The sequence below is a fragment of the Python bivittatus genome, unplaced genomic scaffold, assembly GCF_059951505.1.
Source record: "Python bivittatus isolate LINGU-HERP-01145 unplaced genomic scaffold, Pbiv_v1 ctg000000_np1212, whole genome shotgun sequence".
NCBI lineage: Eukaryota > Metazoa > Chordata > Lepidosauria > Squamata > Pythonidae > Python > Python bivittatus.
The window spans coordinates 2,068,481-2,094,370 of NW_028277028.1; the positions used below are offsets into that span (position 1 = coordinate 2,068,481).

At 38.1% G+C, this 25,890-nt stretch overlaps 1 protein-coding gene across 10 annotated transcripts in view; it reads right to left on the reverse strand.

Annotated features, from left to right (window-relative positions):
• Positions 1 to 25,890, reverse strand: part of VSTM2A (V-set and transmembrane domain containing 2A) — a 152,073-nt gene that overhangs the window by 26,697 nt on the left and 99,486 nt on the right. For 3 of the 10 annotated variants that reach the window (XM_088133412.1, XM_088133501.1, XM_088133452.1), the window contains 5 exons: positions 21,228 to 21,260; positions 19,007 to 19,173; positions 15,737 to 15,787; positions 9,848 to 9,907; positions 4,359 to 4,692 (listed from right to left, as the gene is read on the reverse strand). In XM_088133412.1, the coding sequence (XP_087989538.1) occupies positions 4,359 to 4,692; positions 9,848 to 9,907; positions 15,737 to 15,787; positions 19,007 to 19,117 (556 nt within the window). In that variant the 5' untranslated portion in view covers positions 19,118 to 19,173; positions 21,228 to 21,260. Of the gene's footprint in view, positions 1 to 4,358; positions 4,693 to 9,847; positions 9,908 to 15,736; positions 15,788 to 19,006; positions 19,174 to 20,532; positions 21,199 to 21,227; positions 24,478 to 25,890 lie in introns of those variants that run through there. The other 7 variants (XM_088133276.1, XM_088133253.1, XM_088133150.1 and 4 more) reach the window with 4 other exon arrangements.

A 25,890-nucleotide genomic window follows, 5' to 3' on the forward strand; every position in this document is an offset into this window, starting at 1 on the left:
TCATTATCCATTTGAATGCTGTTAACTCATTTGGTTTCCAAGTCAACTGATTCTGTTGTCTAAATGCACATGGACTTGTTTTACACTTTTACTTTCTTTTAAATTTCATAAGAATATTTTTCCAGAAGAATATGTTTTAAATCTGCTTCTAATTTTTTTAATTCAAAATTCAATTATTTCTGCCACTACATGTAAAACTAGAAAAGTGTTATATTATTTTTAAGGCCATTTCATTATATCCTGGAATAACATTGCATGAGACCTGCCTGAAATATAATAAATATTACATTCACTCACAAACTTAAAAGCAACAATATTATATCAAGGAAACCTGAACTCAATTACTTGTTTTAAGAGTGTGTTAGATGTCCGTGTTTAATTTTCAGGGGAAAATATTTTTGAATCATATGCTTAGAAATGAATAATCTAACTGGTTAGATGAATTTACACATACAAATAAACCAGTCACTATGTTTTACGTGGCGCAATTATTATGTCCAAACTAAACAAATCATGTTTTGGCTTAGCAAAAGTTTTGAGCTCAGTCACTCAGACTGTTGCAAAGAATCAACCAGGCAGTTTGGTTTCAAGCACAAACTTCAGAGGAAAGTAATCCTGAGTTTTCTTAATTACTTCCTCAACTTCAGTCATCCAACTGGCAGAGAGCCAGAATGAGGTGGTGGGTAAGCTGTTGGTCTAGACCAGTGTTTCTCAACTTTGGCAACTTGAGACGTGTGGACTTCAACTCCCAGTGCTGTCTGGGGAACACTGTCTGGGGAATTCTGGGACTTGAAGTCCACATGTCTTCAAGTTGCCAAGGTTGAGAAACACTGGTCTAGAATCAGGGAGGCCCAGGTTCAAGTCCACCCTCAGCTTTGGAAGCTCACTTGTTAACTTTTGGGCCAGTCACTGTTTCTCAGCCCAACCTAGATCACAAGGTTATTGTTGCTGGGAAAAAATGGAGGAGGGTGAAGGCAGGATGTATACTGCCTTGAGCTCCTGAAGGAAATGCAGGATATAAATCTAACAATAATACTGTATGTCATTGTATTCTGAGATCTTCAGTCTGGATGAGCAAAGGAAAACTGTTTTAACCATGCTGACTCAAAGGAGAACTCCATTTATACTGCCTTGGGTATAAACATGACCTCTCTGTTTCTAAAGGAAAATAAATGCTTGCAATTAATCCTGTCTTCTGTTCTATTATATCTACAATCCTGATATGTTTCTTAAAGACAGGAATGCATAGTTTTTCCTTTTATTGCTCTATAGAGCTTCCTGTTCACTGGTGGCCCTATATAGTCCCTCTCACCATTCTCTGAATCCCTATGGAGAGTAATAAATGGTGACGTACAGATGTGTACTCGCTCTTGGACTCTCACTGTCTCTGGTTATTGAGAACTATTGAAGTTGTAGATTTAGCAGCAACAGAACTGATGGAGCATCTGTGAAGAACGTTGAATTAAATTAGGCATATTGTGGTTCTTACTAGCATGCAGATGGAAGATCGCAGAGAGGCCAATATAAGCTCCTTTGAACTTTCTAAAAAAGAGCAGGACCTAAGTGCAATAATGGTGTCAGGATATTAGGCAGTCTTGTTTATTTTGAAAAAGAAAAAAAGAGATAGCTGTCAGTGACTCTGAATTTTTTCTTGAATGAGCGATTTACCTGCAGGGATGGAATCTGGAACCAGTGTTCTGGAACTCTTTCTGAAGTAATTCATTTGCATTTTGAATGTGGAGGGCTGTAAATTGATTGAATAAACTTCTTGGGGGGGGGGCAGCTGCTCCCTTTGGAGACCAGATGCAAAATGAGTCTGTTTACAGAGATAAATTCTCTCGCGTTACACTGCTCGTACATTGATAATCACAACAGTATTGCAAAGATAACTATAAGCCTCCAGTGCTCCCTTATTGAAAGGAAACAGTAGCACAGTCCTTGAAATGTCAAAAGTGGGTGGTAGAAGTCCTTAATAATATAAGTACATGAATAAATAAATGTGCTGTGGTATCTGCTGTGTAGTTTTGAATAAAGAAAGCTTTTAAGTCTCCCTATGGGCACGAATAGTTGTACAAGTCTTTAAAATAAAAACATAACTACACATTACTTTAAACACAGCACTTTAAGGAACATCAGGATTTTTAAAGCTACCTCCACATACAGTTGCAGAGTAGGAAGATTTAACCTTTTCTCCCATAATGCAATCCTGAAAAAAATCCCATCCCTGCATGGCAAAATGCAATAGCAAACAACTCTGATTAGTTTCAAGAAAGGACATATTTTCTCAAGAAAAGCTCTCTTCCCTGTGCATTCTAGTAGCAAGTTCAATTGCTTGTCCTCTCACTAAACTTTGCCTTAATCCTATTTTTAATAGAAAAACCTTCATGTAGTATCAAATAATACAATTAAAATAAACTGTTGTGCTCCAAAGCACAGTTTTCAGCACCATGTAGTGAATTTGGCCAGCTTTTGTAAAATAATCAAGTTTTTTTCTTGTTATTTTTAAATTAACACTTGCGTTATCAGAACATGTATTGCTGTCGGGATGATGAACATTTTGGGAAAAAATATGTTCTCATCCATCCATAGCAAAGTACTCCTCTATTTTTGCTTCTGTTGCTAGGCTGCCTTTAAATTATTTCCTATCTACTGCAAGATGGTGGAATGTGGCGTTCAGTACAAGCATGTCTTCCACAGTCTTTGCTACCACAAGTGCCACTGTTTAAAAAGTAAAATCATTTGAGTCTTGGCTGTTCATTCAGCACTATGGGATACTTCCAAATGTAGCCTATTTCTAATATATCTATAAACCAGATCAAATTCAAGCTTGAAAAATTATTTATTAGCAAGTATTCAGACAGTGTCACAAAAATAGGGTAGAGATGATCTTTGCCCCAAAAATAACTTATCGCAGTGTGTATATGTCTAACTACATGTTACATTGATTCTCTTTCCAGTCGATAGAAATAATTTTAATGATGATGGTTATAAATACTAAGTATTTATATAGCACTTTTAAATATATCAAGCACTTGTTTTATTATGGATTTTTCCAGCAATCCTATACAAACAAGATGGGTACTATTGTCCCATATTACTGGGATACGATGGAGGCTGAGGTTCTTCCTAAAAAGTCACCTCATGAGTTTGTTAAATCGTAGCTCAGCTACTACAACAACCCTCCATTGTCCATAGCCAGCAAAAGTGTACAGAACCTTGAGTGATAAAACTTCCCTTATTGTTTAGCAAGATGACACAAAAAATCACCTTACCAAGTGATTACATGCAGCTAGGGAACAGGACATCTACCCTAATCCAGTGCCAGAACAAGAGGAATTATATTAAAAGAGGAAAATCATTCTGAAAAAATAGCACATTTCAAAATGCAAAAATCTTTTATGGGCTATTTATTTTCTCTCTGTTTTCTCCCTACTGTATTTCTTTATTGTATCCCTAGAGGTATTTCAAATCTAAATAAGATAGTGATAATAAAGAAGTATTTAAGCAGAACTCAGAACCTGTGGCCCACCAATCCAAATACAGCTGCCAAACCTTCATTCATGTCCTGCTTGAGTCTTTTAAAGCAAGATAATTAAGAACACCAGGAGGACTCATCTTGGCAAAGCTCAAAGTGAATAGTTGCCTGGATAAACATAGTAGGATGATGGAGACAAAACAGTCTTTCTCTCCTTAGTAATGAAATAACAGAAACATTCTAGGGGACCTTTGGATGTAATTCCTCTTGTTTCAGTTTGGGCTTTGATATTTTTTATCACAATTTTGATTTCTTTTGTTTAGGGTCTTCAGGTATACTCATCATTTGTTTGATGTACACCTCCTGCACTATGCTCTGTGCTTGCGATCCTAAGACAGTATACGAACAAGGCTATCTACGGAAGTTTGCTACTTTAGTTAGAATGAGCATCATGGTGTGGTGGCAATTTCATGATGCATATATAAAAGGGGTGGGCCTTGCATTGCAACAGCACGATGGTGCTTATGTCATTTTGCTCCCCCTCCTCCCAAGGATGCTCCTGTATAAAAAGCAAAATGTATCAAACTCCTAGTGACCTACCATATCTGGCTCATGGGCTACATTTGACATGCTGGATAACAGGGCATTTGTGCCTGTATTATGTGAAGGATGCTTTGGGCATGACTGTCATGTCAAATGGGCTTTTTATTTTTGTTTTGCGTGGTCATAAGGATTAAATATACCAAGATTTTTGTATAAAATGTTTTCTAACTCTACACTGTATATAAAATAACAACATATTTTTTCTCTAATAACAGCAGTGCTTTGAGTTTTAATTACATGCTAGTTATATCCTTAAAGTGTTCAAAATGGTTGTTCATACCTGATTGTGGGCTTTGCTTGGGGATTTTAGCATCTGCTGGAGGACTGGAGGTGGGACGCATTCGTTGACTGGCAGAATTATGGATGCTGCTAGAGATGGCAGCTGAGATATTCTTGCGAGGTTTATCCTGTAGCCACATTGGGGAAGCTTCAAAAGCCTGCATTCTTCGGGAGTGGCTGTTTGCATTGACTTTGAGATAAGCTTGGGCTTTGTATTCCTGAAGGTCTCCATAATTGGCATCCGTCACCCTGCACTCATACAACCCTTCATCCTTTCTCCTGACTTTGGAGATCTGCAGCTTGTGGGAAATGTCATTCCCCTGTACTTTCACTGTCTGCAAAAATTCCAGAAACAACATATTGCACTAAATGTTATTGCTATTAGCAGATATCCCTCCCTCCCTTCCTTTCATGCACCTGGTCCCAGCTGACAGTGTCCCAGGTCAACTAGAACCAACAGGAAAAAAGCCACCTCATTCTCCAGCTGATGGCTGCTAGGTTATGTGCAAATCTGGGCTTTTGTGTTTGCATGTGAGCTTATGATCCTATATTGTTTGTCACCTATTGTAAAGTGCCTTGAGGATGGTTCCACCAAATAGCTGGATATAATATCAAAAATAATTACAGAACAAATAAATGAACCATTCTGACAGTATCATAATACTTACCATCAAGATATAACTTTTCCAATATTTTAAACATTTCACATATGTTTATAATTCTAGTATCAGCCCTGCAGCTAGGGCAGTGTTATTATCCCTGCATTGTTGGGTGGGCCCGAGGGGAGATGGTAACTTAGCTTATGCCATCTAGAGGGTTTCTGAAGCAAATGATGCAGGAATGATGAAAGGCAGGAAAAATGCATACTGGGCACCTGGTAAGGATTAGGCAAGTTACTAGAACAGGAGCTGTTATATTTGTTCAGAGGCTTTGAATAGAGCAGAGTGGACACAGTACCCCCACTGCACTTTCTCCACAGCTGACTTTGGCTGCAGACTTAGAGCCAACCACACACAGCCAGTAAAAACTGCTGATGAATATATTATTGAAGAAATCAATAATATATGTCATTTTGATGGCTATTGCAGATTGGAAAATGGAGCATACAAGCCTGACATTCAAATTTTTTAAACTAAATGTATATCCTTAAACTGCCTTTCCTCCAAGCAGCTTAAAGCAGCATAATTTTTTTTTTCCCCCTCTCCTTTACTTTCCCACAACCCCATAAAGGTAGGAGAGGGAGAGAGAATGGGTGGGTCAGGGTCATTCTAATGTGCTATTAGGCACAACATTCATTTGAAGGATGATTTTATTCACCCTTAATTCACCCTTAAAACCCTCTGTTTTAAGCCTGCCATTTATAGTATCTTCTTATGTACAAAAGTATAGGAAATGTAACCTTCCATGAAGCTTTCCAGCTTTCAAACTAACAAAACTAATAACAAATAAATGTATTTTGATTATGTTTGTTCACTATTCATTTACATCATAACTCACTTCTGTGCATTCTTTAAGAATCAAAATATCCTGAGCCCTCTTGAAATGTAACATGACCCACTTCAGTTCATCCAGTCTTGATCTGAATCCAGTTAGCTGCTTTGTTTTAAATGCAGACATTACTAACTACATATAGTGTCTGTTATAACTAGTGTGGTTTTAATACCCATTTAATCCAATAAGCTTTAAGCTACTCAGGATTATCAATTTACATTGATTGCAATGAAAGCTAGAGGCCAACACAGTGCCTTTTTACTAGAAACTAAATCCCAATTCTTCTGTAAGATGTGAATCTCTTTTTACATTATGCCATTGTTTTCTGGTTTTTATTTTTGGCAGCTTGTTGAACTGCAATAATCTAGACTCATAGATTCTAGTCTATGCCATTCACTCCTGCTTTATTACCAATAACTCTGTGATAATAAATCAAGGGTATTGATCTTCCCTTGCTAGAATGTATTTGGGGTCTGTTGATGCTTGCCCAGACACCCCTTAGTCTCACTGCAATCCACTCTCTCAACCTGCCTCTGTGCTGCTTTATTACACAGTTACCCCTCACAACCTTCACCTGTTTTGAACTTGGATTTCAAAAATACAAAATAATGATATACTGAAAACACCTTTTCTTGTGTGATTTTTTTTAATTGAGGAAACTGAATTGAGGAAGCATAGAATGCCACTTTGCTGCTGGATATAACATCACAATAGGATTCATTGTTAGCTGAACAGTCTCTTTCCTTTCTACTCTTGCAGACTGGAAGAGTGAGGAACTGGGGGAAGGATGGTGAATGTTGTTGCTGATGTTAAATTAGTCTTCCCCACAACTTCTCTAAGAATTAGGAGCTATTGAACAGTCTTTGGAAATGATGTGACTCTGATTCTGATTCTGCCTTTCAGAAGAAAACTAGACAAAAGTGTGATAAAACAGGGTTTGTTTACTAAAGGAAGACAACATCATCTGGGTGCTCTGTGAACTAGGTTAAGAATCATTTCAGTGGTACTTAAACCCAGATAGGATTACAGTCAAATAAATATCTCTATGAGGGTTCATTTTTGTTTTTACCATTTTTTCTTTAATGTTCAAAACAACTCATTTCCCACACCGAATTCTCTATGCATAAGAAAGGGAGCAGTGGAAGAAGAGATGTTGTGGGAAGTAAAAAGAGAATTTTGTGAGCAGAACAACAGTGGTGGTGCAATGATAGAGGAATGAAGGGGAAAAAAATCTGGATCATCCCCAATAACATATCCAGAAGATAAAGTGCCAGAAGAGACACCTGGAGCACCACTGGAGGAAGATAAAGATCAAGTCTGATCAAACATGAGTAACAGCCCATATCTGGAATTACATCATGGCAAAAAGAGGAGCAAAATGTTGCTATTTCTTTGCCCTTTTTGTGTCTGCTGATAGCCATCCAATGGCCTTGTTTAATGGCCCTGCTGGGGCAGGACAGACCATAGGAATAACTGCAAGGCTGCTGTGCAGAAGTTTCAAGCTGAAGTTGCTCAGATCCACTCAGAGTTGAACTCCAATTGTGCAGGTCCAATTGAGGTACTTGGGGCATGGCTTTGTGAAGTTATCTGGCGTGAGTTTGAGCCTGTGACTTCTGATGATGTGGACACAGTCCTATCAACTGAGTGTTCAGATACCTGTTTATTTGATCCAAGTTCTTCCTGAGTTGTTAAGGCAGGTGAACAGTAGTTAAGTCCATGTGGTGGAGTTGGTCTTGAAAAGAGATGTGCACCCTCTTCTCAAGAAGCCATCACTGGACCCAACAGCTTGGATGACTATCATCCAGTTTCCAACCTTCCCTTTTAGGAAAGGTTGTTGAGAAGGTGGTCAGCAATAGCAGCAATATCTGGACCCATATCAATCAGATATAGAGACAGCACCGGTTGAGCTTACTGATGACCTTTGGTGAAGCCAGGATGGAGATAGTGTATCCACCCTTGTGCTCCTTGAGTTCTCAGCAGTTTTTGATACCATCAATCAAAAAATTGTTCTGGACTGGTTGCAGGGTTTGAAGGTAGTAAATACCATTTTACAGTGGTCCTACTCCTTCTTCTATGGTTGGTCCCAGCTGGTGCTGGGAGGGGGGAGGAGAGGTTGTACCCATGCCCTTTTATTTGTTGGGTACCTCAGGGCTCAATGCTCTCTCCTTTTTTGTTTACATCTATATCAACTGCTAGATAAGATTGTCCATTAGTTTGGGGTGAAGCGCCGTCAGTATGCAGATGATACCCAATTATACATCTTGACCCTGGGCTGTCCAGGAGTTGTCAATGTCCTGTCCCTGTGTCTGGAAGCTGTTTGAATCTGCATGGAGAGGAATAGACCTAGGCTCAATTCTGACCAGACTGAGTGGCTGTGAATATTTGGCCCCTGCCCAGCTCTGGGGACTTTCCATCTTGAGTCTTGGGTGGGGCAGCGCATCCACATTTGAGACTGTGTACAATCTGGGAGCCATCTTGGACTCACAGTTTCTACTTGAGGAGGGTACTACAGGAGGGCCTTTGCACCAATCCATCTGTTGCAACAGTTGTGCCCATTCCTAGATTGGGAGGCCCTTTAGGTGGTCATTAATCCCATAGTCACTTCACAAATGGACTATTTACTGTATATGGGACTGCACTTGAAGATTACTTGGAAGCTACAGCTGGTCCAGAATGTAACAGCAAGGGCAGTGATGGGCATGCTGCAGTATGCTCACGTATCACCACTGCCTCACAAGTTTCACTGGTTCTCAGTTGGCTTCTGGGTACAGTTCAAGGTGCTGGTTATTGCTTATAATTGCTTCATGACATAGGGCCTTGTTATTTGAGGGACCACCTATCTTCAATAGTTTCTGTCCATATAGCAAGATCAGCTAGAATGGGTCTGCTCTAGACCCCTAGCCATGCCATCTATTGGGACCTAGGAAGCACATCTTCTGGAGCAATGTCACCCCAGAGATTCATATGGCTCCTACCCTGATGATATTCCAAAAGATCTGAAAACCTGGCTGTTCTCCAAGGCTGTAGGATAGGGTGAATGTTGAGCCCCTGTTGGTTGCTTCTTTGTTATAGTATGTAAATTTTTCTGGATATAACTGAATTTTTCTCTATTTTATGGTTCTTAGTTTTTTAAAGCTTAAGCCACCCAAAGTTGTCAGGCATTGGGCATTCAACATATATGAAAGCTTTCAAGTAGGGATGATATCCTATATTTTAGCCTCCTTCCATTTTCAGGGCTTCTAAAGAAAACAGGAGAATCTCAGATGAGGAAATAAAACCAACAGGACATGCTGTTCTGGGCATGGCTTGAGGTTTTTGTCTTCCTCTTCCACCTCCTCCATTACATACATTTGCCTTAGGCTGCAACTTGAGTCAGCAGGTTCAGTAAGTCTCTTCCCCTGTCTTCTAATTATGAGAAACCATCCTGCAGCATGGAATACAAGGAGAGATTCGTGTGCAATGAAAAGGTGGAATAAAAATTTTACAAGGCAAAGAAATCTTTATGTTGTAGATTTTTTGTAAGGTTTTTTTGTTGTTGTTTTGCTCCTGAAAGAGATCATTAGTTGCAGTTTGTATTACAGCCTTAGAATATCTATATTCCAAATATGAGTTTGTAGCAGCATCCCCTGATCTGCCAAGCACTTCTCTTTAGTTTTACAGATTCACCTTCTGATATATTTGACTGGGACATAGAAGGCTCAATCCCCACTTAATCACAGAAGGTTATTGGGATACTTTGGGCCAGTGCTGGTCACTATCACTCAGTGAAACCTACCCAACATTTGTTCTGAGAACACTGGAGGAGAGGACACCAGGTACATGCCCTTGAGCTGCCAGAATATAAATCTAACAAGTAAAGAAAATTAGAGTTTGAGAGGAGTGGATAACCTGAAGTTCAAAATATCCACAATGGTTGTGGAAAGAAGGAAGAAGGAAGAAGGAAGAAGGAAGGAAGGAAGGAAGGAAGGAAGGAAGGAAGGAAGGAAGGAACTGACCCACCTCACAGGGTTGTCGTTGTGGAGAAAACAGATGGGCAAGGATATTAGGTATGTTTGCCACCTTGAGTTGAATATGTATGTATATATGTGGCAGGAAAAAAAATAATAATAATATTAATATCATCATCATCATCATCATCATCATCCCAGGTCCTTGGGAAGGACTCGATAGGTGGATAAAAATGCCAAATCCACCCTAAACATCTGGCTGACTGTGCAACCAACAATATAATAATGTTAAGTTTTCAGGCTGCATCCTAAATACAAAGGCTGCTGCTTTATTTATTTGTTTGTGCAGCATTACTGTTAGGTTGTCAATCGCAGAAGTGTGCACTGTGCTTGTGCATAAAAGGGAACCTCCGAGCAGAAAAATATTGCTTTTAAAATTATTTAAAGGCTATGTTGAAGTGAATCCCTATTCTCACATCTTTACTGCAGTTCTGTAGCTGTTTGTGCAGTCTGGCTACAAAAACATGTAGTTTACCTGTTGCTCTCATTTTTTGCTTGAGAATTCATTTTAAAATATCTGAATGATAGGGAGCAGTGCCACCCCAACTCCTTATGGGACCCCAGAGTGACAAAGAAAGGCTTGTTTCAAATTCTCCTGCCCGTGCACAGAACATTCTGAAGCTAGAACACTCAAGGAGACAGGCATGCATCCTATCTGGATCTTCTGATGCAGCCTGTCAGTTTTTCTTTCATGCTCGGAACAAAAGTTTTTTGTCTGCTTTGTACACACCACTAGTATGCAAAGCTTGATCCATTTCAGTTTTTCATAATTATGGTGGGAAGCACTTTGTTCTGTTTTGCTTTTTCAGCAATATGTTTATCTGGAGGAATAAAAAGGTTACAGTAAGTAACCCTTTTTATTTCTGAAAATAACCAACCTTTTTTTATCAACAGCAGTTTTATATCTTTTTCAGGTTAATTCCCTTTGGAAAAAAATACTTGTTATCACCAAGTAAATGCCAGTTCCTGAATGGAGTGCTGCCCCTGGCAACAAGGCCTACATTATATTTATATTTGAATTTAAACAATTTACATAGCTGCCCAGTCAACATACAACTCAGGGCAGTGTACAGAAATAAAAACAAATAATAATAATAATAATAATAATAATAATAATAATAATAATAATAATAGAAGTAAAATAGCATAAAACATTGTGCCAGAGGCAACCTCATCCAACCCCAGATAATAAAAAAAAAAAAAACCCAAAAAACAAAAAAACCCAAATCTTCCTGACTCAACAGGGTCAGGAAAAATGGGGAAATAGGGGAAAAGCAAAGAGTCCTCCCAAAGATAGGATCAGAGCCATCTGAATCTTGTTCCATGGATAGGTGGCAACTAACACTATTTAAGTGATGGAACCTAATGCATACTTACTCTGGCAATCTTACTGGATGAGTAGAAGTAATTGGAGACAGTCCTGCAGATAATCAGGCCCTGTGCCATGAAAGGCTTTACAGGTCACAATCAGCAATTTGAATTGCACCCAAAAGCCTACTGGCAACCAGTACAGCTTGCAAGCAGCACTATTATACAGCTGTATAGAAGTGTACCCATAGCTGCATTCTGGATCAGCCATACTTCTGAGTGGTCTTCAAGAGCAGCCCCATGCTGAGTGCATTACAGCAAACTAGATGAATTGATTAAGGCACAAATGGCTGTGAATTGGGCCTCCTGATCTAGGAATACCTGTAGTTGGCACCCAATATGTGTTTATGTAAAGGCCCTTCAAGTCATGGCTGCAACTTCCTCTTCAAGCAGGAGCCATGAGTCTAGGAGGACCTCCAAATTGCATACTGGATCTGTCTGGAATAGTGCAACTCTGTTCAGTTCTAAATATGAAAATTCCCTGGATTCAGATGGCCCCCAAATCCACAACCATTCAATTTTGCTAGGGTTAAGTTTCAGCCTTTTCCCCCTATCAAAACTCCCACTGCCTCTAGACATTGAGATAGGACCTCAGCAGCATTGCTTGGCTGGCCAAATATTTTAATGTATAATTGGCTAAAATCAAGGTACTGATGATGCCTAACCCCATACCAATGGATGATCTCACCTAGTGGCCTCATGCAGATATTGAACAAAAGTGGGGAGAGAATAGAACTCTGAAGTATTCCACAAAGCAGGGGCTGAAAGTTGTACCTCTCCCGCTTCCCATCAACACCAACTGCCAATGACCCTGGAGGAAGGAGGAGAACCACTGTGCTTCTCACTTCCAACTCCCTGAGTCAGGCCAGAAGGAAATAATGACTGATTATATCAAAATCTGCCAAAAGATCAAGAAGGACTAGGATAGATATACCACCCTTACACCACAGGTCATCTACAAGTGCCATCAATACTGTTTGGGTACTGTGCGCAGGCCTGAAACCCAACTGAAAAAGGTCCAGATAATTCACATGCATCCTGAGCTTTCTGAAGCTGCAATCCAACCAGCTTGTCAACAACTTTCCTCAAAAAGGAAGGTGGGAGATGATTCAGAAATTATTCAACACTGTTGGATCCTCAAGACAGTAAAGGAGGTGACATGGACAGAAATATACAAGAGCTATTATCTAGGCCATTGGTTCTCAAGGGCAGTGGGAGGATGCTGAGGGGCGGTGAACTTGTTTTGGGTGGTAGGGGGGCAGTGGGCATGTTTTGGGCGGTAGAGGGGCGATGAGCATGTTTTGGCATTCGAACTTAATTTTAAAACTCCCCCCAAAATTTATAAAAACGATTATACGGTTTACACCATTTGTACCAGCAATAAAACGAACTTACGCGACGGCTGCCCTCACGCACTTCTAAGAATGGTGAGACAAATTTGTATTCTAGGTAGGATGACCTTGAAGAACTCGACACTACGATTCTTCTCCGATCCTAACCAGCACAGCATATGCGTCAGCTGTCTTCCCACGCGATTAATCGCAGTGCGTGTGTTGAGCATCCTTTCAATATGAATGTTTGATTTGACCCGTGTTTCTTGAGTTGCTTTTCGTTCGCTTCATTTCTGTTTTTTCCCCTCAGTTTCGATTTACTTTCATTGTTTATTTGGCCAGTCGGCTAGGTAAGTGCGCTTATTAGTTCTTTATCGTGGTCGTGAATTATTAATTTTGAGAAACTAATGAAACTTTGAAAGCCAGCTTCCAGAATGGTGATTGTCTCACAGAATTTTGGCTTCAAAGTAACATCAATTGCCTCTACCCAGGACTGTGGACTATCATCAAAAAAATTTTTAGCGTATTTTTTTGCTGTTTTTTAAATTATCTAATTAAGAATAAAGAATTTTTAAACATTAAAAAAGCATTTGCAAAAAATAAAATAAAATAAAATTTAAAATTTAAAAAATTTAAAAAACGAGCATCAAAAAAATAAACAAACGTATTTACAGCATTTTGAAATAAACGTATTTACATAAAAGAGCATTTAAGCATTTTTTTTGCATTAGTCATTTTAATTTTAATAAAAGGAATGCAATTACCTTCCAGGGCAAAAGTATCGAGTTAAATTGAACAAATTTTGGTGTATAAGTCTACTGAAAAAAATTACTTAAAATTTTTGCCTTTTATAATTCAGTAACTCCCCCCCCCCATACCCTAAATTACAGGATTTTCACAAAGGGGGGTGTTGAAAAATTTTCCACTCCTTAGGGGGGCGGCAGCTTCAAAAAAGTTCAGAATCACTGATCTAGGCAAAGGGGGCTGAAACATTCTTTAAGCCCTGGCAATCAAGATAATATTTATTTATTTATTATTTATGTATTTATGTATTTATTTTAAAATTTATATGCCACCCATCTCCCCCAGAGGGTGACTCAGGAATATTCAGAAACAGCCCAGGCAAATACCTCCCTGATTTACTGGAGTATAAGAAGGGGAGGTACAGTGTAGTCAGACCTGCCTATCTCAATAAAACATCATCATGGCCTTCCTGTGAGTTGGTTTTCTAGTCTGGTCTAGCTAGAGAGGCTGTCAAATCCACTGATGGCTTCTTGAGAAAGGGATGGCCTCCCTAAGTGCAGATGGAACCACTCTCTCCTTTAAGGATGAATTCACCACCACAGACTCATCCACACATCACACCCCAGGAGGGTCTGACCAACCAGAAAGGACATGGATCTAATAAGCAAGTGGCCATGCCAACAACTTTGAGGATTCTGTTCACTCCCTTGGGGCCAACAGGCTCAAATGCTTCCCAGATAATTTTGTTCCTTTTCTCCTCACAAAGCACCAAAATGCACTTCAGTTTATAAATGGAGAATAGCATAGTCAAATTCAGAGACGGGGTATCTTAAAAGTATCCTTACCTGATATAATAGAAAAGTTTCACAAAATGTTTGGCATGCTGCAAGGCATAACTGGTAGGTTATATGACCTTGAATGGTCACATTTTCTGAAAGTACATCTAATATACAATTGTGTTCTGATTTTTCAATTTTCCATCTCTCACTATTCAGTTTTAATATGGGTTTTTCATAGGCTTCCCATGTCAAGTGGGAGTGATCAGCTCATGTCAGTATAGGCATAACACATTGGGCCTGAGAACATTTCCAGCTCTCTCATCAGACATTAGATTCACATTAACTGAATAATAAATAAAAATAAACAGGTGTCCAGTGGACATGAATGTTATGATATTGATTATATGTGTGTATGGCTAAAGTTCATTACAACACACACAGATTTTATTTTATACTGAAGTTTTATGAAACTTTCCCTAAAAATACATGCCCATATCTAATAACTTTAATTAGGTGAAGTTATGCAATTCCATTTTCTGGTGAATTTTTATGATGAGAGTACAGCAGATACTTGTTCAAAATTTTATATAATATTGGAAACAGGTGTAATAATCTTATCTTTTTACTACAATTTTTGCAGTTCATGTTTCCCTACTAAGAATATATGAACTTGAGAAATATTAATACGTTTTATTAAAATTGTTTTGGCTTGGCTTAGAAAATAGTATTCTAAGCAATTTGTCTGGGCTATCAATGGACATTTACTTACTTACTTACTTACGAGATTTAGAGGCTGCCCAACTCTGAAATGACTCTGGGTGGAAACACTATTTTGTGTTGACTGACACCTGAATATTTATGCAGCATTTATATATTCTCCCAAACATCCTTCAGATAAATGCTCATAAATGAATTTCTTCTCATCAAAAAAATTTACTGCCATGTCATACAATACAAAGCCGTTTTTATGAATATCATCAGAGATATATAATGTACTTCAATTATGTGCACCTGCTGCAAAACCTAGGGAAATATAAGCACATCCACAGTTGTATTAGGTCTTGCTGTGCATGTATCAGCTTTCATTGCATTGTAGAATGGATAATGTCCTTTGTGCATGTCTGATGTGGCATTCACATGGAGTGTTCCTTCACCAGGTTGGACTGTCAGGAAAATCTTCAGTGCTGATAGAAAGGCATGTAGCATGCTCAACATAGATTGACTAAGAACCTGTATCAGTATTGTTTGTGGATCCAGAAATATGTAGAATTCCTTGAGACATTGCAATAACTTTATGGACACTTGATCTTATGGAAACTGCTGTTGTATTCCTTGGCATTCCTTGGATGCTTCAGCTAAGAAAGGACCTTCAAAATTTTCCTTTAGGAGGATAGCAGTGCCAATTTTACTGGCAATATGTCCACATGAAAGTGTTAAACCCAGAAGGAGTAGGATGTTGCCTCTTTCAGGGAAATGCAAATTATTTACCTATAGCTTCTGTAATAGTTTATCCCAAAGGCATGGGAAAGATATGGAAAATAAATGACATTAATTAGTCCAAGGCTCATGGGTTTTGGTATGGTTGTTAATTAGAGAGAATAAGGCAAGTGGAAAGTCATTTAAAATGAAGCAGCAATCTATATTTTGTCATACACTTACACTTATTTTTGTTCCATCGTTGTCCAAGTCTCTCTCTGGTAATAGCTCCACCTGTTGGGGAACGGATAACTGTTTTTGCATAGCAAAGGTAAGAAGCCTCTTAGGTAAAAATTAAGTTCCAATGCTTTGCTGATTTCTCATTTCAAACCACCCCAAATTCTCTCTAATCCATTATAAGCTACAACAGATAAAGCAAGAGCCTCAAACACTGGACAGTTGCAGGGTTTTCAAGTGGAGAATGTTGCTAATTGGTACTTTATTGAAAGGTTGAGTCAATGCCTATGTAACTAGACATATGGGCCACAAAGTGACTGCCTAATATCCTAATGAAATCATTATGAGAATCTGCTGCAGTTCAGCATAACATACATGTGTCTGGCCTATTTCCTACAACTGCTTTCCCTACTTGTTGCAAAATGTGATAATGGCTGTCAGCCTAAGTGTTGTTAAGAATGCATTTGCCAAATTCATAGGCTAGAGGTCTCTCTAGTAGTTACAGCAGAGTAGAGGTAGTATACTATTAAAAATCTGATAGCAATTGGCAAATAACAGGGAAGGGTCTTTCACACCATGCCTGCTGCTTGTGAGCATCCCAGAAGCATCTGGCTGAGTACTATGGACTTTAGAATATCTACTCATTTGAATCAATTATTCACCCCCATATTCTCTTCAATAACTACTAAACCACACTGGATTGCCACAACCGATTATGGTCCATAACCTTCAGCAAAGAGGCCTTTATCCTGCAGTGGCTTGACTTCTATCCTCCTAAAGGTTCTTCCATTTTTTCTGTTCAGCACTACTATTGTGACCAGTCTAGTTCATCAATATCTTTTAAACTAGACTCGCAGATTTGGCAATGAGCAAAACAAAGCAAAACAAAAACCCTGAAATACATGGCCATTAGTCCACCAGGGAAGGGAAGGGAAGGGAAGGGAAGGGAAGGGAAGGGAAGGGAAGGGAAGGGAAGGGAAGGGAAAAGATTTGTCCTTGCCTATTTGTCATGTCAGTAATAATCATCTGCATGCTATGGGCTGACATGTTCTTGCCTCTGCTCCAAGGAAGCTAAAGTGCCACCCTAGCAAAACCCATCTGCATTACTCAGGAGGATTAATTACTTCTAGAACTGTACTGAAAGGAAAGAATCTAGCATAAATATAAAATTGGACATGAATCTGAGTATTTTTCTTCTCTGAACATTTATCCCCAAAGACTCAGTTAAAGGCTGATAAGAAGCAGAGATACTGGCTTGCTATAACATTATTGTCACTGTCGTTGTTGTTACTGTTGTTGTTGTCATTATTATTCCACTTAAGAAACACTTTAGTAAGTAGGTGATAAAACATGTGAAGGATTCAACAACAACTCAAACCAATCTTGATTTTCACCAACCCTTCCATTCTTTTGGGAAGTTTTTCTTAGTAGATCTGTAGTATTGCAAAAAAGAAAAAAAACTGTTTTATGTTTTCACCAAGGAAGAGTATAAAAGAAAGGAACTTATTCCAAAAATATATTTCTTGTAAAAGTATACTATGCACAGATATGCAGATCTCTGTGTGTATGTGTGCAAACTTGAGAGTAGTAGGAGAAGAGGGAAGAGATTGCTGGGCAAGTGGAGGAAGGTATGGAACCATGATCTGAATGTCCTTAAATATGTGCTTCACTGTTGTATATTACTGTAGCCAATTATATTTATTATATAAGGTCAGATAGTGATCTAACTTTTAGCACATTGGTACAGGCTAAGCACATTGAAATTACTTGTGTGAAAAACTCAGGGGAAAGGAGAAAATAGGCTTATGGTAATGGTTGTGTATTTATCAGTGAGCATGTGAGATACTGAACTGATTTTGCATATAAGTGATTGTCGAATAAGTAATAAGTATTTCAATGTAGAGTTTTAAGTATACATTTTTCAGTATAGAGTTTATCCCAATTTATCATAATATAAAATAAATCTACAATCTCAATCCATTCCCCACCACTATCAATTTAAAAAAAAAAAATTTTTTTTTAATACTAGGGCTGAACACATTCCTTTGGAAATAGCCTGAGGCTAAAGGGTCTAATCTATTCTGGATTCAATCTGGCATTCACAGGAATATTTTTAAAGTCCAGCTAATATCTTGGATATAAAATGGATTTTATGGAATAAATTAGAATATGTTTGAATGGCACTGTAGACTAAAATTTTAATTTATGAGGATTGTGGTGAGTCATTACTTTTGAATATATTAGATTTTTCAATTTTTTTCCCTCTAGGAACTGCTGAAGTTTTTTATTTGTGCTAGAAGAATTGTTGATGAATTGCCTCCAGGTAGATTGTTCTTTCAACATTAAAACTACTGCTATCCATTGCTTATGCATGTATCTAGAAAGGAACACAGCTACACATTCTTGATAAAGTAACCAAGAGGTAAGGCAGAGTTTATGCATAAGCCCATAGAATTTAACTGTCTAAAAATCATGGATTTCTTTGTGAGGAAGACAACCATGTTCAACTCATTACTGATAGTGAGAGTCATTCCTAACTGCTATGGTTAGTCAGCTGGGCTGCATAGTTTGGACGGAAACTATACATTTAAATTCTACCTGATCTAAAGCCCCTAACTACAAGACTGGGGTGCCACACTAAACAAGATAATTTGATTAGATACTTTTTGCTTTGGTAATGTTAATGAATTCTGAAACTGCCTGGATACATCAAAGGCATTGTGGAGCTGGGTATATAGAATCTGAAAGATGCAAATACATATCTTCCATCCTGTCTCAACATAAGGAATAAAAATGATATGAAATCTATTATATTCTTTCTTCCCAAGTAAAGAATAAGAAATACTTGATATAACAAGTAATTATTCAATTAATAAGGCAATTTCATACTATGTGTTTGTTGATCAATGTCCTTCTGAAAAGAACACTTACAACATGTAATCTTATTAGGAGGTGTTTTTGTCCAGTGGCATGGCTGCAAAATTCAGTACTAATTCCAGTACTAAAATTATATGTACACTGCACCTTTGCCCTGATCAAAATATAACTCCTTAAGAGTCCATATCTTTTTCCCATGCTTATGAATAACAGGTCTTTCAAAACCTGTTAGCAATGAAATGAAAAGCCATGGTCCCATTCCTTGGGGTTATCAGTTTATCAGCAATTTTTTACTTCTCCTAGTGAGTGAGTATATTACATTTCTGGGCAAACCACATCTGTTCCCTGAACCTCTACTTTCTAGCTGCTTTAGGGAAAGCCTAGGCTGCGAGCTGGTACCTGAGTGTCCGTCACCTCAGCTCCAGCTTCTTGGTCCTCAGCTGCCCGCAGAAACCACCATTGGATTTCCAGGTACACCGAGGCAGAGCCACTCTGGAATGCACAAGACATCTCCACGTTCTGGCCCTCAGTAGCTGTGACATTCTGAGGGAATTCAGTAAATTTGGCTGGAAAAGAAAGGCAGATCTCATTAGGATTCCTTTTCTCTTTCTCTCTCTTGACCTCCCCCCCTTCTATTCATTTTTTTGATTTCACTTCCTTAGAGTATGATCTTATACAGATGTACATGGGAATAAATTATACTGCATCCACTAGATCATATTTATGAGTGACGATGCAGAAGATTATACATGCACCTGATTAGTTAGTTCAGTAGAGCTTAGACCTAACTAAGCATACATAGGATTGTAGTACTCTGTTTCCCCCATTTTCTTCCTTTTCCTTCACATACTAATGTTCATGTCTTTTCTGTTCTATGTCTTTCTTTGAAATATTAATGCTTCTTTTCTTTTTCTTTTTCTGTATTTGTCTAATAAAACACTGCTGTCCACAGATTTGGCTAATGGAAAAACTAAACACTTTAGAAATATTTTGTTTGGATTTGCACAGTCACATATAATGAAGTGCAAATATTCTTTGGAAGGCAGTATTTCAGTATTTTCCCTTAGGGATTAGTGAAATACAACAAACAATCCAGATGTTTGTTTTTGATAGATGAACCCTATTAATTATTAAGTATATTGTCAGAATAGTATGCTTCTTTCTTTCCTGTTTTTAAAAACAAGGTCTGAATATTTTAAAGAGTGAATTATGGCACTTATTTGTTATAAAGTAATTCCTGTGGTTGGATCCTACTTTATAACATTCTCAGTTTTATTTATAATACCACACTAAATTAAAAAATAGATCATATTTTAGTTCTGAAGATTCAATCACTGGGAATACTTTGCTTCCTTACTTCAGTCCTAGCACTCCAGTATGGCTACCTCTTCTAAGCACACACAATAAAGAACATGTTTCTTAACACATATTTGACAGAAAAATCAGCATAATGCCCTTTATATTCCCACAGGGACATTGGGAAAGTGATTTATTCAGCTAAGCCACTACCAAATCCTGCTTTCACTTTTCAGACAGTACGGAAATAGGACCAGTTTGACCACTTCAGTTCTGTGGTATTACAGATTGACAGTGGGCATGTTGAAAAGGCTTCAATAATATCTCATACATATGTGCTAGATTATATCCTGTGGCTCATCGTTGTGCTATTGAGGAAAATGCTTGATTGGTCTTCACTTTTAAAATAGTTAATTGCAAACAGCCACAGGTATCTTTCTCAGGGATCTCTTTCTCTGTTTTCTATTTAAAGAGAAAGTCTCCTGCACTACCCCCCTCCCAATCATTTGTTAGTACAGAAACTCATCGCCAGTAGGAAAACAGATCATATTTCTGCTGGCTGTTATTCCCCCACTCCTGCCCCACCTCTGTCTAAAGTTAAACAAATAAACAAGCCAAAAATTGCTAACAGCATTTCCGGTTGCCAGGGCAGTATTTGGAGGAGCTCCCTGATACGATCTCTCCATGGTGCTGAAATGAACACTGCAGCCTTCAAACTCTCAAACAACTGGATAGATTCTGCAGAGCTGGGGCTACTTGGAATGCAGAAGGCGATTTTGTCAGGGTGGCTGGGGCCAGTGAACGGAGTGATCTTTGTAGAAATATAGACAAAAACCAAGGTTTGAGAACATGAACATAGGATTATAGGGGAAAACAGGAGGGGGGGGGGAGGAGAGGAGAGAGTGACGTTCTAAAAAAGACTACACTATTTAAAGGAGAAAAGCAAATTCCCTTTCCCACAGGCTCCATGACTCTGTGAATCCTGAACACAAGGGTTGGAAAACACACAGTATATAATCCCCTATGTTTAAAAACAAATGAACAACAACCTCTTTTTAAATGAAAGCATTGCTCAGACATAAACAATACATCTATAAGCTGGTTATGTTACATTTGTGTCTGGAAACTGAATGCCCAAATCTGTATCATACTCACTTCAGGTGAACTTATCCCCCCCTTTTTTTAATGGGGGGAGGGAAAGAATAAGATTTAAACAGGGATATACAAGAAGGGCTTTCAATAGGCCCCCTCCTCTCACTGTGATAGCTTTTTCTGTCCACCACAGATTCCCTCTATTCCAGTGTTGGCAAAAGGTGGCTCTTACCTTGAGAAGAAAGTCCTTGCTGGATGTACAATACTGTGAAGAAAAGGAATCCAACATAAGCCCAAAAGATGCCCATGATTCCAGAGCAAGAGGGGGTTGGAAAGTCACATCAGGGTAATGCCAGAGAGCCACACAATCCCGCAAGGAAAGGAAGGGCAAAGAAATTTTACAATGGGATTGGGCACCACAGCCCCAATTGTAACACTGCCAGCATTCTCCTGGAAAAGCTGAAAAGAGGGAGACCAGCTTCAGGGGGGCTGATTAGAGGAAGAGAGAGGGAGAGAGAGGGAGGGAGGGGGGAGAGAGAGAGAGAGAGAGAGAAAGAAAGAGACTGAGACTAATTGTTCAGTTGCCAGGTGTCCAGATCCAGTCTTCCTTGGACTTGGAAAGTGGGTTCTTCACAGCACCTTTCTTTGCGGCTACCTGGCAGTTCTGTCAGCCCCTGCTGCTAAACACTGCATGATGAGCGCCCTCTCTAAACACTGTGCCAGCTTGGAAAAGTAGGGAGGGAGAAGAGAGCCTGGCGTTGCTCGTCGCACTTCAACTTTTCCCCTTCCTCGCCTCTCTCCCTCGGAACAGCCGCGCTGACGCCTTTAACGCTGGCTTCTTGCTAGCTCGCTCTCTCTGTCTCTCCCCCCCCCCGCTGTCTATGGTGCTGAAACATGCATGAGAAGGAAGCATATAATGGGGATCATTGCAGAGGGCAGTGGTGTTGATTGCACTGATGGGGGAATCTTCTGCACCCCTCCCACCCTAGACTGAGAGGTCAATGCGGCGGTTTCATTGATGACTGGGTGTCCATTCTCTTCCTCTCTCCATCTCTCTCACTCTTCTGCACATATTCTAGGGAGGAAATAATTAAGATGAACCAAATATGTTTTCTTTTGCTAAGTTTGTGTTATATGTTGATATTGTAAGCTCTGACATATCATAATGGTGACAGAAAAGAATTTTACAACCATCTTTGTGAACTCAGAATCCTGATCCAAAACAGATTTCCCCCCAGGAATTATTTTCAGTGTCCTGTTTTGAATATTCCTAGGGAATAAAAAGTTGGTTAAAAATTATAGAAGGGTGATTAACTTCCTTATTTCATTTTACATATTTATATTGTTCAAACACATTTTCTGAGTGAAAAATAATTTGAATTCTGACTGCAATTTCCTGAGTTGTATTCTCATATACCAATATTAGAGAAAGGGAATGCCATGGGGACTAAATACTAGGTGAGATTAATTAATCGTGAATTGATGAGTACCATTCCACTATCCAGTAATGACAATAGCTGCACAAGCCACATGCATCTAAAGCTAGCAGAAAGTATCCCTTCAATTCCCTTTGGAAAGGGAATGGCCAGGATGGTTGTGAATTGGTCTTTTCCCCAAATATTGAACCTAAATTGGAATACACAAAGGACTGAAAATATCAGACTAGTTTGATTTCTTCTGCCATACCCAGCATTTCTTTTTCTAAAAGAATTACAAACTGCTGGATGATTGTTATTTTTATTTTAACAGCCTGCTGTATGTAGAGTCCAGAATAAAGCTAAAATCTCCTCATATCAGATTGAACAAACAATCCAGACATGTAATAAGAAAAAGTGGGTGAGCCAATGTACACTGAAATTTAGAAGCATTAAGTGATTATTGTAAGTTGTGAAACAGGAAACACAATTTAAATTTAGGCTTTTGAGGATAACAATACCTACCACCCTTATGTGGTTTGTAATAATCACCAAGGACATTCATGAAATGCTTCAAAGCCTTTTTAAAAAAGAATGTTTCTAGTATTTTGCCTCATTTGATTATAATGAATGCTATTTATTTACTAAACTTTTCACTGAATCATGACTCTCCTGAAGGTATCTCTGATGGATGTTAATGTCTCTCTTGTTCTTTTATTGTAGTCTTACAACAAATCCTGGATGAAGTTAGTTACTTATTAGGAGGATCCATGTATACAATCAACATCTGTAAACAGATTGTGGATTCTTCCAGAAAACAGCCATGAGAACCAACTCATGAGTGATCAGCTAAAGATGCAATGCATGTTGCACTCTCAAGCTTTGGATTTGATTTGCAGTTTATTGACTGAATGGCCATTATGAGAATGTATGCTGTATTACAACTTTTAAACTGATTGGCCAGGAAGAATGCAATTCTTATTAGCAACAGCCTTCCAATAAAAATGGTCTTCTTCTTTTTTTTCCAGAAGATAGATCTTCTTTGCCTAATAATCAGCATTGGGATATGCTCTGTTCATTTTTGCATCTCTCTGATGCTGAAATAATCAACCACTTATAACATCAGTGCTTGATACATGGGACATAGTAGGATCAGAACTTATAATTCTGTGAGCATCATCACCTATCTGCCCCTCCCACTTTAAACATCTCCAGTCCTGCTTAATTACAAAGAAATGAGAGGTCTCAGTCTGCATTAACATTAGTAAAATTTCTGCATAACAAAAGCCTGTATAAATAATTCTGCTCCCTTTTTTTCTGCTATGCTTTTGAAAGGTGGTGGGGTTTCAGAAAAAGAAGACCTTACCCTGTCATGGTCACTCCAAGAAGAGGAGGCAGTTGTGGAATGACAGAAACTAGAGAAGGAGGGGAAAGGACGCCATGCTTTTTCTAGGACTCACCTAAACAGGCTGAACTCAGCAATGAGTGAGCAGATTGCCACTCAGATCCTCTGAAAACATATGATGTGATAACATGAATGGAAGAAGACTTAAGAATGAAGCACGCATTGCTTCATGTATAGGATAGAGCATAGCACAATAATTATTAGAAACACTTTGCCAATTTTTTTTTTAAAAATCACACTGTTCAATCAAAGCTAAATAGTTCAATTATTATAAAATAGTATTTATTTTAAAATCTAAGACCACACATAAGCTGACACCATGATATTATTACTTATTTTAATATACATACATGAAGTAAAAAGGCGAAAAACAACCTCCTCCAAAAAAGGGGAAAAAGAAAAAGGGTAAAACCACAGTACCAACCAAACAGAAAGTCACTCCATTTTTAAACACAACATTAAATATTGATTAGATTTTCTTTACATCAATAAAGAACCAGTTCAAAACAGAAAGTGAATAAATATAATTAATCCAAGATTGTAAATCCATAGTGTGGCTGCCTTTCTGTTGTAAAAGAGTGACCTTTTTTTTGTATGCACCATATTCAATAGAACCATAGTCCTTTATTATAATGATAGATTTCACCATTTTAGTGCACAATTCAGAATCATATTCACAATTTAAAGCTCCACACTTCTAGAAATTAAACCAAAATGGGGCAATAGTAGGGGCAAGACCATATCATATGAATAATTGCCCCATCTAACATTTTAGACTCCCAACATAGCAAAGTTGAGAACCAACGCTTTTTAAACATTATATGAGATATCCACTAAGCATGAACTTTTTTGTTGAATTAATCTCAATTTAATATAGTAAGAAATATATTTAATATTCTTTAACTTCCATTGATTTGTTAATATGAAGCTTTCTAAGTCTTTGTTTCAAAGTTCTTGCAATTAATTAATATCCACCTTCGCTATTTTTTTCATGGCCTATTGAAAAAAATACCACAGATATGGAATCATCCAGAATACATTTCAGAGCTGACAAAAACTCAGGAATTGGACCAATAGTGAAATCAGCAGATGTTTAATTGAATGTACTGCTATTCTGCAGTTTTAGAAAATCACAATTCCTTTTGCAGTAACTTGAGTGATTTAAATTAGCTGATCTAAAGTAGTAATATCCATTAGCCCATAGACATAAATAGATTAAAAAAAATTATAGAAGATTTGTGTACAGTTTTCTGACTGGGATTATGCCAAAGTTTATCATATGAATAAGATGATATACTTCCATCCCAAGATCTTCTAAATAGGCCTTGCAGCCATTCATGCTGAATATACAGTGGAATCTTGACTGAAAAGGAAGCCAACCCCCTGCCACAATTGCAGAGGTTTTACATAATAACTTTCTTATTATGTCCATCATGCTTGTTGGAGTAGATCACTTGGATTCCATGGAGGGACCAAGGTCAAGATGTATGGCCAGTGATTAAGTGGAAAGTCTGGAAGCATGAAACCTCCAACATCCTATGACCACCCTAATTTAGATAAAAGAAACTGGGAGCTCTGTCTTTCCCACAGATCCATTTTAGCCACTTATTAATCTGTTTGAAAAACCTTAACGGTATTGACAAGGAAATTCCTCTAAGTAAATATAGTTTTTCCCAAAAGCTCATTGGGATTTTTATCCATCTATTTATATCAAAATTACTCAGTTTATTTTATCATTTTATTTTATACTTTATGTTATTTGTCAGGATTTGTATGCCACCTCAGTTCTAACCTAGGATTGTCTTTGAAATATTTACAGCTATCATGAATACAGAGGAGGGGATAATTATTCCAAATTATTGAAAAGAATTCAGATGTCAAATGAAGCCCCAATATTTACAGATTTCTATAGAAACATTAGAAACTCTAGAAAGCATATGAGACTTACTCCAATTACTTGAGTAAACCACTGTTGTACAATACCCATAAAGTCTGATACAGAATATTCATAATCATCAGTAAAATATATCATCAGCATATATCAATTATTTTTGCAACTCTAGCCACTGTTATAA